Below are 14,956 nucleotides of genomic sequence, written 5' to 3' on the forward strand. Positions count from 1 at the left end.
GTTTAAACGTTAGTTGTTAGAGTGACGGACTTAAACAACGTGCTTAAAATGTTAAACTTCCCAAAACGGCAATAGAAACAGAAACAGAAAGAAATTTAGACCAATCTGCCCATGTCTATGTTTTTTTTTTCAGACGGATTTGAATGATCTACCATTTTGTAACCATTCGCGCTGTTTGGGGACTCGTATTCAAGCGGGGAAGGGGAGGGGGGGGGGGTGACACAATAGTAGGGCCTATGCACAATACTGTTTTAATATAATTGTGCTTCTGATTCCACGAAGGCTCCAACTTTTGTTTGTATATCGGTAGCGTGGATGATAACATCACATGATCACTTAATGGACCCGTTTACGTCAATACCGAATTATTGAACAAAGAGATTACAAGGAAATGCAAATATAAACATTCACTTCTAGAAACTGCGTCTGGTCTCGCGGATGTAAATACAAAAACCCCTTCTCGATTTCCCCTTTACGCTGTAAATGTATTGCAGTTGCAGACAAGTGAAACAGGATATTTTAAAAGGCATTAGTAAGCCGAGCATTAGTGAAACCAGCACATTGGTAGAAAAAAGATTGCATCTTCTCTTCAAGACCCTTGAAGACCCTCGGGTTTTCTCCTGAAATTGTGAATGTCTAAGAAAATCGCAGATAACTTGTCAAGTGAGACTGCATATCTTCTATAATCCCTCAGAGAAATCGTCACACATTGAAGAAAGAATCTATTCTTCTTTTGATGTCGGCCTAGACAGATAAAGGTAAGTATATAAATACATATTATTATTTGGAGCTCATAATACAGTCACAATTACCTTTAATAGCTGCCCACACGACAAATCGAAGACAATCAATTTATTTATTTCTTGGCAATTACCGTTTAACGTCCGTTTTCGACGAGGAAATGTAATTCTCTCGCAATTTTAACCACACTGTTTGTTGTATATATCTTTTGTGCCTGAATACTATATTACTAGTATATTGGGCCTCATACGCATTTTGTAAATATGCATATTTTTATTATAAAGCATAATGATTTATTATTTTAGTTCTAGGTATAGTCAGTATAGTTAACTAGTTTAACTTTCGTAGTATTTTTCTATACGTGCTTTATGTTGTGAGAGGTGTGACAGTGTCTAAAGCACCCGCTTGTATTGTCATACCTCTGCATGTTTGTTTCTTACATTTTTTATTATTATGAAATAAAGACCTCACAATATATATATTATATATATATATATATATATATGTGTGTGTTCTATGGTTCTATGTATATATATATATACATAGGTTCTGTATATATATATATATATATATATTTAATTTAATATTTATATATCTATAACAGATTAGAGTATTCTTGGTCGCGTATCACATAGGCCTAAGATTATTCAATAGCAATAATATATAGAAGAGAGTTTCGCACATCAACGCAGAACTAATACGAGAACACAGTAAATGCATTAGTTAACAATGCCCTTTAAAAATCCAATGTACTGCTAGGAGGTCTTTGTCGAAAATTGGTGAACCGGAAGAGCAGTTTCGTTCTTAGTTTCGGAGCTGACGAAAAATTGCAAAATATGTCGTTCGTGCAGAGTCCAGGATGAAACTGCTGTTTTTATTCACCAATTTTCGACAAAGATTTCTTGGTTTCTCATTGTCACGAAGGGCATTGGTCAATATAGGTTCTATGTTCTTGAAATCGTTTTGAGTCGCGGTGCAAAAATCCGTCATAATGCTAGATTTGATAAGAGCATCTTACTTAAAACTTAATGTGTGCTAAATTCCACCCTCCAAATCCACTGTCCAATATGCCACCGTCCAATGGGACTCGAGAACAGTAATCACGTGCACATAGATATGCAGCTGCCATTAAACCGGATGGCATTCCCACTAGCAATGTAAAATTGCCCGCACCTGTATCGCATTCTTTTAATGACAGTACATACATCTCATACACTCGCATACACAGACAGCATGGTCATTATCAATATCATTATGTCTGCGCGCTCCTCCGCAACACGTACACGAACATGTCGAAGCCTGTGACCAACACACATGTTATACCTTCATACACACGCATACACACCTAGATTAAGTGAGCAGTGTCTTGCATGAGCATTTTGTGCGTTCGGCCTGTCTTCGGGGACGAGGAGCGCATGAATACTTGCGTGCAGTAGTGAGTTCATATCAAATGAAGAAAGTGAACTATCGTCCGGTGGTTAGCATATCTTCACTGCCGCACAAGGAAAGCGCCGCGTCGGCGAACACGATCCTTTAGACTGCAATTAATTGATTTAACGCTTGGCCAAACTGAATGGATACATGTGGACATTTCAGTGATTAAACCCTAACAGCATTTCATTGACTTTACAGACACTTGTTGCAGGCACTCGTCACGTGTGACGGTATTTTTTAAGAATAGAAGAGCTTCCTAATGGAAAACTACCACGTCGCTTAAATTGATGTAGACCGAGCTATGAGGTAATTGAATTTTGATTATTCTATTTTTTTTCCAGTGGTTACAACTCTGGTCCTCATGAGAATTGTTCATATTGTCTTTATTTATATTTTTGTTTACAGCAAATGGAACAAAATTGGAGGTAAAAGATATGTATTTTCGTTTAGAATTGAGATTCTGAATGGAATAAGCATGATTTGAAGTTTTACTTTAATTCATTTGCATTACGGCTTTGCTTCTACTGAAAAAAAATATGGAAAAGGGTTTTTAAAAAGCAAAAACAAATTTCGTTCGCTTCACTTTAAACAGCCGGAATATTAGTTCATTGAATTTGGTTTGAATGTAATAACCTTAAGTATGCAGACCAAAAATGATATTTCCTTCTTTATTGTAAATGTGAATAGAGTTCCAACTGAATATTTTAAGCTCTGACTCAAACAGAAGCGATCTGGTATTGGGACTTGAATATTAAAAAGGGCTTCTATACTCTTTGGCCCGTATTCCGAAGTCAGGTTTAACTTAGCCCATTGTCTAAATCTGTACTAAAATTATGGGAAGCCAAAGTGTCAAAATGTTTATTAAGTTTTATGTTTCTTATGTTTACTGTGGACAATCATATATTTATACTTCCTAGACAATTATGAATGATTTGAGAGCCAAATGAGCTGAAGTATATGATATTTCTGCCGTTGATGATTTATGTAACAATTGGCTATCCATACTTAACCCACAACTTTAAACCTGAGTTTAAGTTAAACCAGACTTCAGAATACGGGCCAGTGACTTTGTATGTGTTTCATTCTTTCTCTTCTAAAAACCAACAGAAGAAAAGCGCAAGGATAGATTAAAATAAAGAACGAAATCGTTATTAAACCAGGGAGTTTGGAGTAGAAACAGGGAGATAGAGAGGCAAAAACACAAAAACAGAACTGAGAGGGGGAGAGAGACATTGACAGAAAGGAAGAGAGGGGGAGAGAAGTGAAATGATTTTCGACTGAGTGCGTGTGTGTTTCAGGTTTTCAATTTGAGCGTGCGGGCACGTGTGCATGTGATAGAGAGGGAGAAAGAGAGAGAGAGAGGGGTACAATGGGAAATTGAATTATCATGGTAATTGATAATTACTTATCTAATTTATCTTGCTATCAAAATCGAATTGCAGAATCGTAGTAGCTGCATCTTGCGATGAAATACATTAGCAGTAGCTCACATCACGGTACCACAATATAAAGGACTATAAAAGGATCAACACTATTTTACCATTTCGAGAACACAAAACATCTTGAGAAAACGGTTCAGGCTGGGTCATTTTCGGATACGAGTGGAAGCCAATATGCACTCTGTCCAATGCACTAATGACGAATTCTGACTCGTTAATGGAGACGCTGTCACGATTACTGGTCGTGAATTACCCAAGACGGAATCAGAAGGTGTAGGATCTGGAGTGAGGGGAGCGCAGGGGGGTAGTGGGGTTGTAGGGGGTGCATGTAGCCCTTTAATCCCTTCGTTTACTTTCACAGTAATTTCTTTAGGAGAAAAATTGCACCTTTGCTGGGAGGGGGGGGGGGGGGCGGGGGGGTAAGATATTTGTCGTTTGTTCTGGATAATTCTGTTCAAATTACTCCTTTCTGTTCCCTTATAACACTTTTGGATATTTCTCACGCAGTTGGTAGATTGTTGGTTGCGACTGGAGTGTTTCAAAGACAAATCCTTCTTTCACACGACGAGGATAAATACAGATTTTTCATATTCCATATAATAAAATATAAAATCAAATAATTAAAATCCTAATAACATTTGTCTTCTCTTTTGATATATTTTCCTTTAATCTTCAGCAATTTTTTTTTCTGCTACTTTTATAATGAATTTTTGTCAGGGTGAACTGTCCCTTTAAGTAAGTCTGCCAAACCGAAGTGATATATGACTTGAAGCAAAAAGCACTCAGCATTTATGAAGCGGTATCCCATAATGAGCTTAGGCACAATAAGCAGTATACATAAATAATCGGTGATGACAACCATGGCTCGTGGGGGATTCTGGCACATTTCAAGGGGTAATCAGCCCACGAATGAAAATGATCGGGTAGGGCATGGAATTGGTGTTTGGGGGGCAATTCAGTCCTATACTCTAGATGAGTCTTAATCCCTTAACATTTTTTCACGTTAAATTTGAAGAAAATAAATTCCTTTATTGTCATGGAAACAGTAAAGATTGATACCATTATTTAATTAAATTTGTTGCGTTTGATTGAAATTGTGCATGAAAATTGTTTCAAGTTGGTAAGTTAATTAATATTCTCCCCCAGAATTACTTTATTTCATAAAAGGTTGTGCAACTCTGTTATTCTGGGGGGGGGTATGGTCTATGAATTCTGTTTCGGTGGTAGGCGACTGGAGAACATTTCACGACACAAACCTAGTCCAAACAAAAGGGGATTTTTACTCACTACTGTTAAATAAGCTAATGCAACACTTGCATCTAACTGGCTGAGAGCACAATAAAGCTGTAACAACCAGTGACTTACATTTTCATGAAACTCTCCCTTGGGTACATGTACAAGTTAATGCTATTTAACTTGTTTCATCAAGGAGTAAGCTCCTTGGTTTCATAGAGCCGATGCATTTTGCCTTTAGCGGCTGCATCGTAAGAATACATCCCTTCATCTCTGCATGGAGAATTGTGGGAATTAGGAATCGATCCCCGTTTACAGGAAAAAACCGGAGGCTTCGGTCGCTGCATGGAATACCGAAGGGAGTTGTTGAAATAAAGGGAGTTCTACTGTCTATATCAACCAGAAAATAAATAGATAGCGAGTGTTATTTGTCATGTTTTCCCCCTAAGGTTATCAAAGGAAATTCGATAATGTAGGATAACTTGTGAACACTTTTATCGACTGAAATTGGAATGAAGATTCATGTATCACCAAGGTGTTACTTTTTCTTCTTTCTTTCTCAGTTTTCTTTATGGTACAAATTACAAAGGGTATAATAATACCTCTTTGCCCATTTTCGTAAGTGTAGTTGCGCAACGAGATCAGAACTGAAAGTTCACCAGCAAAGCAATGTTTCAAGCGAAAAAGAAACAAATTATTTATGATCATTTCAAATGGTTGTCTTTATGTCAACATTTTATTTCGGGGTTTTTTGTAGCAGAAATCACGGAAAATCAATAGCTTTTATTTGCTTGTTTGCCAAACTTTGCTGAGGTTTATTGGAGAAAAGTTTTCCTAAATTATGAATCAACTCTCTAAAAATATATATTTTTGAGTGAATTTGATTTTTAAATTGAAAATGATAAACAGTGTTTTTAAAAGAAAAATACGAAGCCGAACTCCAAGGTTATGTCTGATCCTGTCATAGTTAGGTCTTATTACTTAAAAGACATAATGCTATATATTCATCATGACAAAAACGATGAAATTTGATACAAATTTACATAAAAAAATATATGCTAAATTTAGTAATGAAGAGCACCTTCCCCTAAAAAATAATAAAAACATGTTATCATATGACTGTTACCGTTAAAACGAACATGCTCGATAAATCTGAAACTATAATTATGCAATCTAGGAAATGAAACCTTTCAAAATATTTTAATTTTTCAAGGTTCAATCTGGTTTGATTTAATCCAGAATCAAACTAAGGTTTCTTTTATGGAGCAGATAAATTGCCATGAACATGAAGACACGCATCCTATTATTCTTTACTGACCTAAATTGTTTGCCAAAAAAAGTATGTACTAAAACATGGCAAGTGACTGTTGAAAGTGCGGCAGTAGGATTAAGGCGCGGCATCCATTGGATAAGTGTTCTTTCCCCAGTCTTAATCGAAATCTACACCAACGATCAACTTGTTTCATTTAATTACCGGAAGCTTTCACTCCGTGGAAGACCTCGGATTTACAATTCAGACCAGCGATGGAAGGGAAAAACCCATTACATCATAGAAGCGAAACAGACAGCACATTATACATTCAGAGACAAAGGCTCAAGTTTGCACCTTAAATCAAATCCTTTCGTGAGTAACCTTGTCCTGTAAGTGGCGAAAGGGGAATAATGTGCACGTCGTATTTTTGTTATTTGAACCCAGAGATTCTCAGTGGAACAGCTATAACTGCAGAATATACGGGTACACGTAGCGGAAAAGATCAAGAGAGAGAGAGGGGGTGTTTGGGAGAAAAAGATACCAAGAGAAGCGAACAAAAGCAAGATCATCACTTCAAAACGTCATTGATTAGTCACATACTAATATAACAATGGAAACAAACAATGGAACAAAGGAAAATTTGATACATTTTTCTAAATTTCTTTATTCTTTTTTGTTTTGTTTAAAACCTTTCGTAATCGCTAACCTTCATTAAATCAGTCTAAATTGTATAAACATCATGGGTGTTAGGTTCAAATTGGTTTGTACCAAATGAATTCAAGAAGCATTCATGGCGAGATATTGGTTAGATATGAACCTCCCGAACATATAAATGTATATGTGTGTGTGTATATATACATTTATATATATTTATATATATATATATATATATATATAAATATATATATATATATATATATGTATATAAGACATCAGAAATGCGAAACAAATTCACGAGTAATGCAGTTTTTGAAGTGCCAACAATTAAGTTCTTTTATTCACTCTCCATATATATATATATATATATATATGTATATATATATATGTATATATATATATATATATCTATATATTGGTTTGCACTAATCATTGCTCGATTACTTCTTTTCAATGTTTTCATATATTTGCCCTCACTGGTCATTTTTTCCTATTTACACAATTGAATACACTATACAAAATTCATGACAAATGAGGGGGCCGTAATTGAATATATTGTATATTATTTGTGATCTTTTTATCAAATGCATTTTCAAATATGTCAAGAATTTGCTTGTTCCTACATATTTACGACCACATTTGAATAAATCAAAGTTAAATGTCATAACGATGGTAACACGAACACAAAAATCATATATCAGAAATGAACGATTCGTGTAAGTAGCAAAGTATATATAACATGCATATATATATATATATATATATATATATATATATATATATATATATTGTAAAGAAATGAATGAAGAGAACAATGGTAGGCGTAGCTTAAATCAAGGTTCCCCAGAGCTATCTACCCTTGAGAAAAATTGGTGATGCCGAAAAAATGTCTCTGCCGGGAATCGAACCCGGGCCCCCAGCTTTGAACGCCGGTGCCTTAACCACTAGACCACAGAGACAGGTTAGTGGCTAGGGCGACCCCGATCCGATTGACCGTCAGATAGACAGATTTTCGACACTATACCAATTATAATTTCCTTTGTCGGGTGAAGGTGGGTTTTGAACAATGACAAGCCGCCATGCCTCAGCTGGATCAAAGCTATTGCTTTGATACAGTACACGTATATATATATATATATATATATATATATATATATATATATATATATGCCAAGTTAAGGTGTGAGAGTGCGTGTGCGAATGTGTGTAAAATCACAGCATATCGTCTCGTTTAACTTTTTTTATCCATACCGATAATAACAAAATAATGATAATCTCGGGCAAAACTGATTCCCCCTTTAAGACGACAGCTATAAAATAGAAGAAGTACGGATTCGATTTTAACAAAACGTGCTAGGCATTAGAGCTTTGCCATTTTGGTAAATGTGCAGAGGGAAAACCCACAAGTTATTTATCTCCTGGGGGTTATGTTAATTTGAGGATGCCCTGTGTACCGGTGAGGACTAGACCGCGCCTTGCCCTTTGCAAACTGCATCGATTTTTGGCTCTCCCACTCAGCTGAGGAAAATTGATTTCAATGTTCATCATGTCTCTCTCCCTCTCTCTCTCTCCAGGAAATTGATTTCAATCAATTTCTACAAACCCCCGGCCCCCCTCTCTGACTCTCTCTCTCCCGCGAAGGAAAATGTATGTCAATCTTCATCTTATCTCTCTGTCTCTTTTCTCTATCTCTTTCCCACCAAGGAAAGTTGATTTAAATCTTGATCATCTTCACCCTCCCCCCTCTCTCCCGCAAAGGAGAATTATTTATATCAATCTTCATCTCATCTCTCTGTCTCTTGTTCTCTATCTCTTTCCCACCAAGGAAAGTTGATTTAAATCTTCACCCCCTCTCTGTTTCTCTCTTTTTCCGAAAAATTGTTTCCATGTTTATCATGTTTATCCCTTCCTCCCTCCCTCTCTCCAACCAAAAAAACTCTACCTTAATCTTTAGCATGCCCTTCCCCTCCCTCCCTCTCCCTATCTACCTATCTCCAATCCTCTCTTTCTCACCAAGTCACTTCCTCCCCTGTATTACCAAACTCAATCTCTCCTCCTCTATTCCGCTTACTCTTCATCCTCTATCTCTACGTACACATTTGTTACATTTTCACCATGGGTGTTTGGTTAAAAGTTGTTCGTACCAAATACATTCAAGAAGCATTCATGGTGATCTTTGTTAGATATGAACCTCCCAACCATATAAATATGTGTGTGGGTGTATATATATATATATATATATATATATATATATATATATATATATATATATATATATATATATAATATAGTGTGTGTGTGTGTGGTGCTCTATAAATTAAGCGAACCCCACCAGAAAATATTTAATTGTGAAGTCTGGTGAAAAAATACTACATTTAAGATAGTTTTTTTCTCTGCGCTTGCCAAGTATTGCAGTATTGTTGTCTATATTCAACACTCAGCATGAAAAAGCGCACCTTGTTGTGGGTTCATCAACGTTTGAGTACAACTCTGTGTGTCTGTGTGAGGGGTGTGTGTGTATATATGCATATGTATATATATATATATATATATATATATTGCTTTGCACTAATCATTTTTTGTTCTCTTTGATGTTTGCCCCGTCTTACAAAGAGTTGCGATTGATCCAATCAACCACAACGCCAATATCTATTATGCTCGTTTTTTCAAAATATTTTTTATGATGCATATTCATACATTCATTGTTTTCTGAAAAATTCAGTGTGCTTCTTTTTGTGTACAAAGGAGATTGAGCACATTTCCTGTACAAAAAATATGACATTGATGGCTTTCCATAGAGTTGAGATTGATTGGATCAATCGTAACTCTTTGTAAGACGGGAACCTGATCTCATTCATTTTTTTAATAAATGAACCCTTCTCTGCACTTTCTGTCGTTTAATTTATTGACTTACTTTTCCCTACTCTCTCGCTATATATTCGCGTATACAAAGTTTACCGCGACTTGAAATTCCTTTATTAGAAAAAGAAATATTTCAAATCCCAGGTTTTAGCAAAGGTCGCTTAATAAATTATCAATGACAAGAGCAATTTAATTGTACATTTGTTTGCTTTATAATATGGAATCATGTCTCGGTATGCCAACAGCAATGTTCCTAAAACATCCCCCCGAATCGCTTGAGATTCGCTGTAAGCCGAATACGTTGGACACAATTTTCTTTCTAAAAAAAAATCAATGTCAGCATATCTTCGTATGCATGCTCAGTGTTCATACATGTTACAAACGTCTGTTATATTACAACAACCACTTTGTATCGATAAAAAGAGATACAATGAAACAAGTACGCCGTCTACAATTTCCTCTAAATTCTGACTTAATGTTAGTGTGTTGTGACATTTCCAACAAAAGTTCCAACAAAAATTTTCGCGTTTGATTATTATTTGTATTTATTACGATTTAAATCCATTTTCTCTTTTTACTGAGCACATCCTATTCTTGGAATGGATGTGATGTTTTAAAATTGCCAATTGCTTCAGTTATATGCATTTTTTTTCATACGAAACTGATGAGGTAACCACAAATTGTTGTACTCTTATCACGTCCCTTTCCCAACTTATCTCTCGTTCCATCCTTCAGGCTAGCATCCTCCTTTTTATAGCTACTCTTTTTCCCCCTATCCTCCTAATGGTTTACTGAAGATTACTCGCTTATTCATTCAGTCAATTGTTTTAGCTTTATTTTTAGAAAAGTAATGTATCTTCCCGTTCCTCTTTTACCGTTTCAGGTGCAATATAAAGTGCTCCTACGTCATCGTCAATTCAACATCCGGCGAATTCTCCAATAACAGGTCTCTTCAACAAACAAGCCACAATTACGCGCTCTCTCTATCTATCTCGACCTGCATCAACTTGCATTTCGAGCTCCCAGCTAGCTCTCACACACAGAGAGACGCACTCGCATAACGCCATACACGCGCACACACACACACACTCAGTCCAGCAACGCTTCCAACCCTACTGGAGACGACCGCATAAATAAGGGTCATCCAACGTCTGCTTCGATCGGGAGTTGATTAGGTGAATTTGCCCTCCGTTTGTTTTACGCCAGTTGAGTATTGAACGAATCAATAGCGGAGTTAGAGACAGCGGATGCATTCACCACTCGCTTGCATCGTGATCGTTTGTTACGGAAGCCAGTGTCCCGCCCTTGAAATACGGCCGGGTTGGGAATTCGCTTACTCTGAGAAACAGGCAAACTCATCCATTTGAAAAGGTGGAAAATGCATGACTGATTGTTCTCCCTTAGGGAAAAAATAGTGAGATACATTTGTGGAATTTTATAAGGGATGTGTATCAAGTGATTTTAGAAAAGGGATGTTCTCATGATGGATAGGTGAACAGCCCGCACTTGGCATTTTAAATAGTACTTTTTGAGGGAATATCCGGTTTGAATATCCGGGAAAGATCTTTCGAGATCGAAGAACTACACCCAAGAGGAATTATTTTGCTTTACAGGAGATACTGTTGAAACCTGCGCTGAACGTTATCTATTACTGCTATTTCCTCAAAGACAATAAGTTCGTGATTAAAAGTATAAAATAAAATCATATGGGGAAACTTTTTCCGGTGGCAAAGGCGATTCTTCATATGTTAAGTAAAACAAACGACAATGGTTCCTTCAAGACATTTCAATTATTTCTGCTTGTATCACGACCAGTGCTAGATACGGAGTAATCATAACAGAGAAACGGACACTCAAGCATCTGGAAGTTTCATTCAAACCTACAGAGCAACGGGAGGATACACTGCAATAATAAGGTGGTTGATAAAAGAAAGATCAGAAAGGCTTTGCCTAACGGGATTTTGACCGGTGCTTTCTGAATGTAACAATGTCTCCAGGTCGTGACGGCACCCCAAGTGTTACACAGCTGAAGGACCAGAGATTGAGTGTCTACTGTTCGCCAAGATTCTGCAGGAGAAGTCGGTACCTTGAGAAAGCCTGCGTGAACTCTATGCTGGAGAAGAAGGACGATTTCGGGTGGCAACGAGCTTTTAATCCGCGATTCTTCAGCAAGGGGTCGCCCTCGTCGACGCGCAAGGACGGGAAGCGCGCCATCTCTTCAAACGGGGCCAGTCCGCCGTTCCAGTGCCAGCGCCGGAAGTTCACCTCGCAGTCCACACTATCACATCTGTCGTCTTCAGACACCGATTCGCTAGGGTGTACTAATCTAATGGCGAATCTGGATCTTAGCTCACCGAAAATCACTACCAATGACGCCGGCCCGGAAGAGGATAATCCATCGGCACCAGGCACTCCGACGCTGCTTCCAAAGCGACAAAAGCAGCGTCCCGTGTCTCTCGCTCTGCTCGACAACCACGCTTCGCAGAGTCTGGATTCGAATGCAAATGGTGAGCATCTTGGTTCGGCTTGTTGCAGTCTACACGTGCGGAAGGACCGCGCCGCCGACCGTAGCCCTGCCGGATCGGCTCGGGCAATTCCAACCTCTTCAAAGGGTCTGAACCCACCTTCCTATAACCCACTGAGCAAGTCATGTTCTGATTTGCGTGGGGGAACTATCGACGAATGCTGCATGATTCATCGTAACTTTAGCTGCAGGTGCCCCAGTCACCTCTCACTTCAGTCTGCGCGCGTATCTACGCCTTCAGACTCGCATACTGGCTCTAGAATAAGCCTTTTATCGGAAGGAGTTGACTCCTACGAGGGACTCTATGAAAAGGCCTATAGAGCCACGTACGTGATGGACAGGGACCGGCTGGTGAATGAGTCTAAAGTCTCTCCAGATAGACTGGTGCGGGAATGGTTAGCAAGACAAGAAGAAGTTACCCAGAATACACCAGAACAACAGGAAGTAAAACAATGATTCACTTGATTTTTTTTGCGTTAATGTCATCAGAGACAACGAAACATGTTAATGAATAATCTTAATTGTGCAAGATTCCATATGCTAAAATATACATTATCCCATATAAATAAGGCGACAGGGTGACTTCAAAATATGAGGTAGAGATAACTGAGTCTAAAATATCATGATATGCCGAAATTTTATAGTGATGGTGAATTTTCATTTACAAACGAATCTTCTTTCGATTAAAAGAGAAAGAAAGGTTGACTCACCATTTGAGCCCTGTTAAAATATTAATGATATAATTTCATTTACAAACAAGTAGTTCACTTTATGTAGGCTTATCGTTTCTGTCGATATTGCCAGAATTTTAAAACTAAACTGTATTAATTTGTATACCAACGTTTGTGTTACACACGCCTGTCGGAAACAACAAACAACAAAACCTAGTTGATAAATGTAACCTGTATAGTTTATACGCAAAATGGGCTTCTTATATATGGCAATTTGTAAATACCAGTATATGTAATTATTTTGTGCTGCAATTGATATATATATATATATGTCATGTATTTATGATAAATATATTGTAACCCGATGTAAGATAATTTAGTTTTGGAATGTGATGGCTTTAAATATTCTATTTTGATACGTTTTTATTGTGTTGACCCATTTTCCTTCCATGCACCAACACATGAAGATTTTCTTTTTTTGTGGATGTACATGTGTCCATAATAGACCAGTTCGTAGTTACTCATGGACAATTTTCGGTCAAATCACCTTTCATTTCTTTAATTATGATAGGCAGATTTCAAAGCAAAATATTACGTAAGCTTGCCTCACATAGCATGATAAAGAAATTGAATAGACCAGGTGACTAGAATAGCATACCAATGAACACTTTATGAAGGTATTTGTTGCATTCCTACTTTGAATGCATATCATAGCATGTTGCACAATGTACTTGGCAAACTGGGAAATACCAGTCGTTCGTGGACGCGTTGTTGTTTTTTGTGGATGTAAATGAAAACCACAATTCAAAAGAATATATGAATGATCAAGACATCAAAGTTGGTGCTTATCTCATTAGATTTTAAATCACCATGTCACTTTAGTACAAATGACCTTCCTCTGATCATGCGTAGAATCTTTTGATCATGCGCAGAAAGGAACTACGAACTGGCTTATTACTTTGACAAAGAGTATAATTTATAAAAACACGATTAGAACGACTTTTTGCATTACGAAATCAAAGACATTCGTCTCAACTTTTTTAAATAATACACGCGACGGTAACTTTCTAAGGGGATAAAAACACAAAAGAAAAATCAGAAAATGTGTAAATCCGAGAAAGTAAGGCAGCAGAGTCAATTTAAAGGGTATTATTGTATTACAAGTTGTGTACGGCCTGTTGCTAGGTTTTAAAATTCATGTTAGATTTGTTTTTAGTTCGTATCGAAAAAAACCCATGTCATCCTTTTACGTCATGCCTTTGCACCTTTTTTTTTCAAGTGCTAAAAGAAATATTGAAGATAAGGAGACATGATGAAAGAAGGAGGGAGACGCCAAGGAACACGTTTTAAAAACAAATATAGTTTGAACGGTCATATGGAAATGCGATCTTTTCGTGTAATCATTCGAAAGATTGGTTTATTCATTGGCGTTGCCCTACTGGTTATCATGGTTATTGTGCACATCAGTTCATTATTCTGTTTCTCCACGACATGCAATGGCATAAACAAACAACCCAAAATTATCACGTGCATATTCTGATTAATCTGTAAAACTGAGCACGTTGAAACATTTGCATTTCTATGCAATACTACATATTTGTCATGATCTTTGAAATGCATTATTTTCCGAAAATGAAAAAAAAAGAAGAATAAATTGGTCAGCTTTTAGATGTAAAAAGGCAGGCACTGTGAAAAGATAATGTATTTTTAAAATAGTCTAATTTCGTTCTATGAGTGTTCTTTATTACCTATACAGCCCTCCTCGAAAAAAAAATGGAATTGTCTATGTGGCATTGAATACTTAGGATGTCGATATTGATGGTGGTGGTGATTTCGATATTAATGATAAGAACAACAATGATATAAATGATAATACTGATGATGATAATGATCCTCTCGCTTCTAATTCTACTACTGCTACTATTCCTACTACTACTAAAGATAATAATAGTAATGATGATAAAGATAATAACAATAATAATATCTGTCATCCTTAATAACTAACAACGATGAAGTGCTATTTAAAATGCTAAAATGACTGTCGTAAAGAACCAATAATGTCTAGCTCTTTTTTGCTGAACTAGAAGATAGAATTGCCAACTTTCATACACAAACTATCTCTTCATTATACAGTTACAAGACA

General features: G+C 36.8%; 1 protein-coding gene across 3 annotated transcripts; it reads left to right on the forward strand.

The window, feature by feature from the left end:
* The first annotated feature begins 409 nt into the window (after positions 1–409).
* On the forward strand, positions 410–14,581 carry LOC129262935 (uncharacterized). Of its 3 annotated transcripts, none has more exons than XM_064100930.1 (3): positions 410–758; positions 2,374–2,481; positions 10,502–14,516. In XM_064100930.1, the coding sequence occupies exon 3, from the start codon at positions 11,606–11,608 to the stop codon at positions 12,596–12,598; it is 993 nt and encodes a 330-aa protein (XP_063957000.1). In that variant the 5' UTR covers positions 410–758; positions 2,374–2,481; positions 10,502–11,605; the 3' UTR covers positions 12,599–14,516. The 3 variants fall into 3 exon arrangements, with proteins under 3 accessions (XP_063957000.1, XP_063957001.1, XP_063956998.1); XM_064100931.1 differs by having other exon boundaries at positions 475–758; positions 2,355–2,481; positions 10,502–14,532; XM_064100928.1 differs by lacking the exon at positions 410–758 and having other exon boundaries at positions 1,952–2,481; positions 10,502–14,581.
* The last annotated feature ends 375 nt before the right edge of the window (positions 14,582–14,956 follow it).

This window comes from Lytechinus pictus, chromosome 6, assembly GCF_037042905.1.
Source record: "Lytechinus pictus isolate F3 Inbred chromosome 6, Lp3.0, whole genome shotgun sequence".
Classification (NCBI taxonomy): Eukaryota; Metazoa; Echinodermata; class Echinoidea; order Temnopleuroida; family Toxopneustidae; genus Lytechinus; species Lytechinus pictus.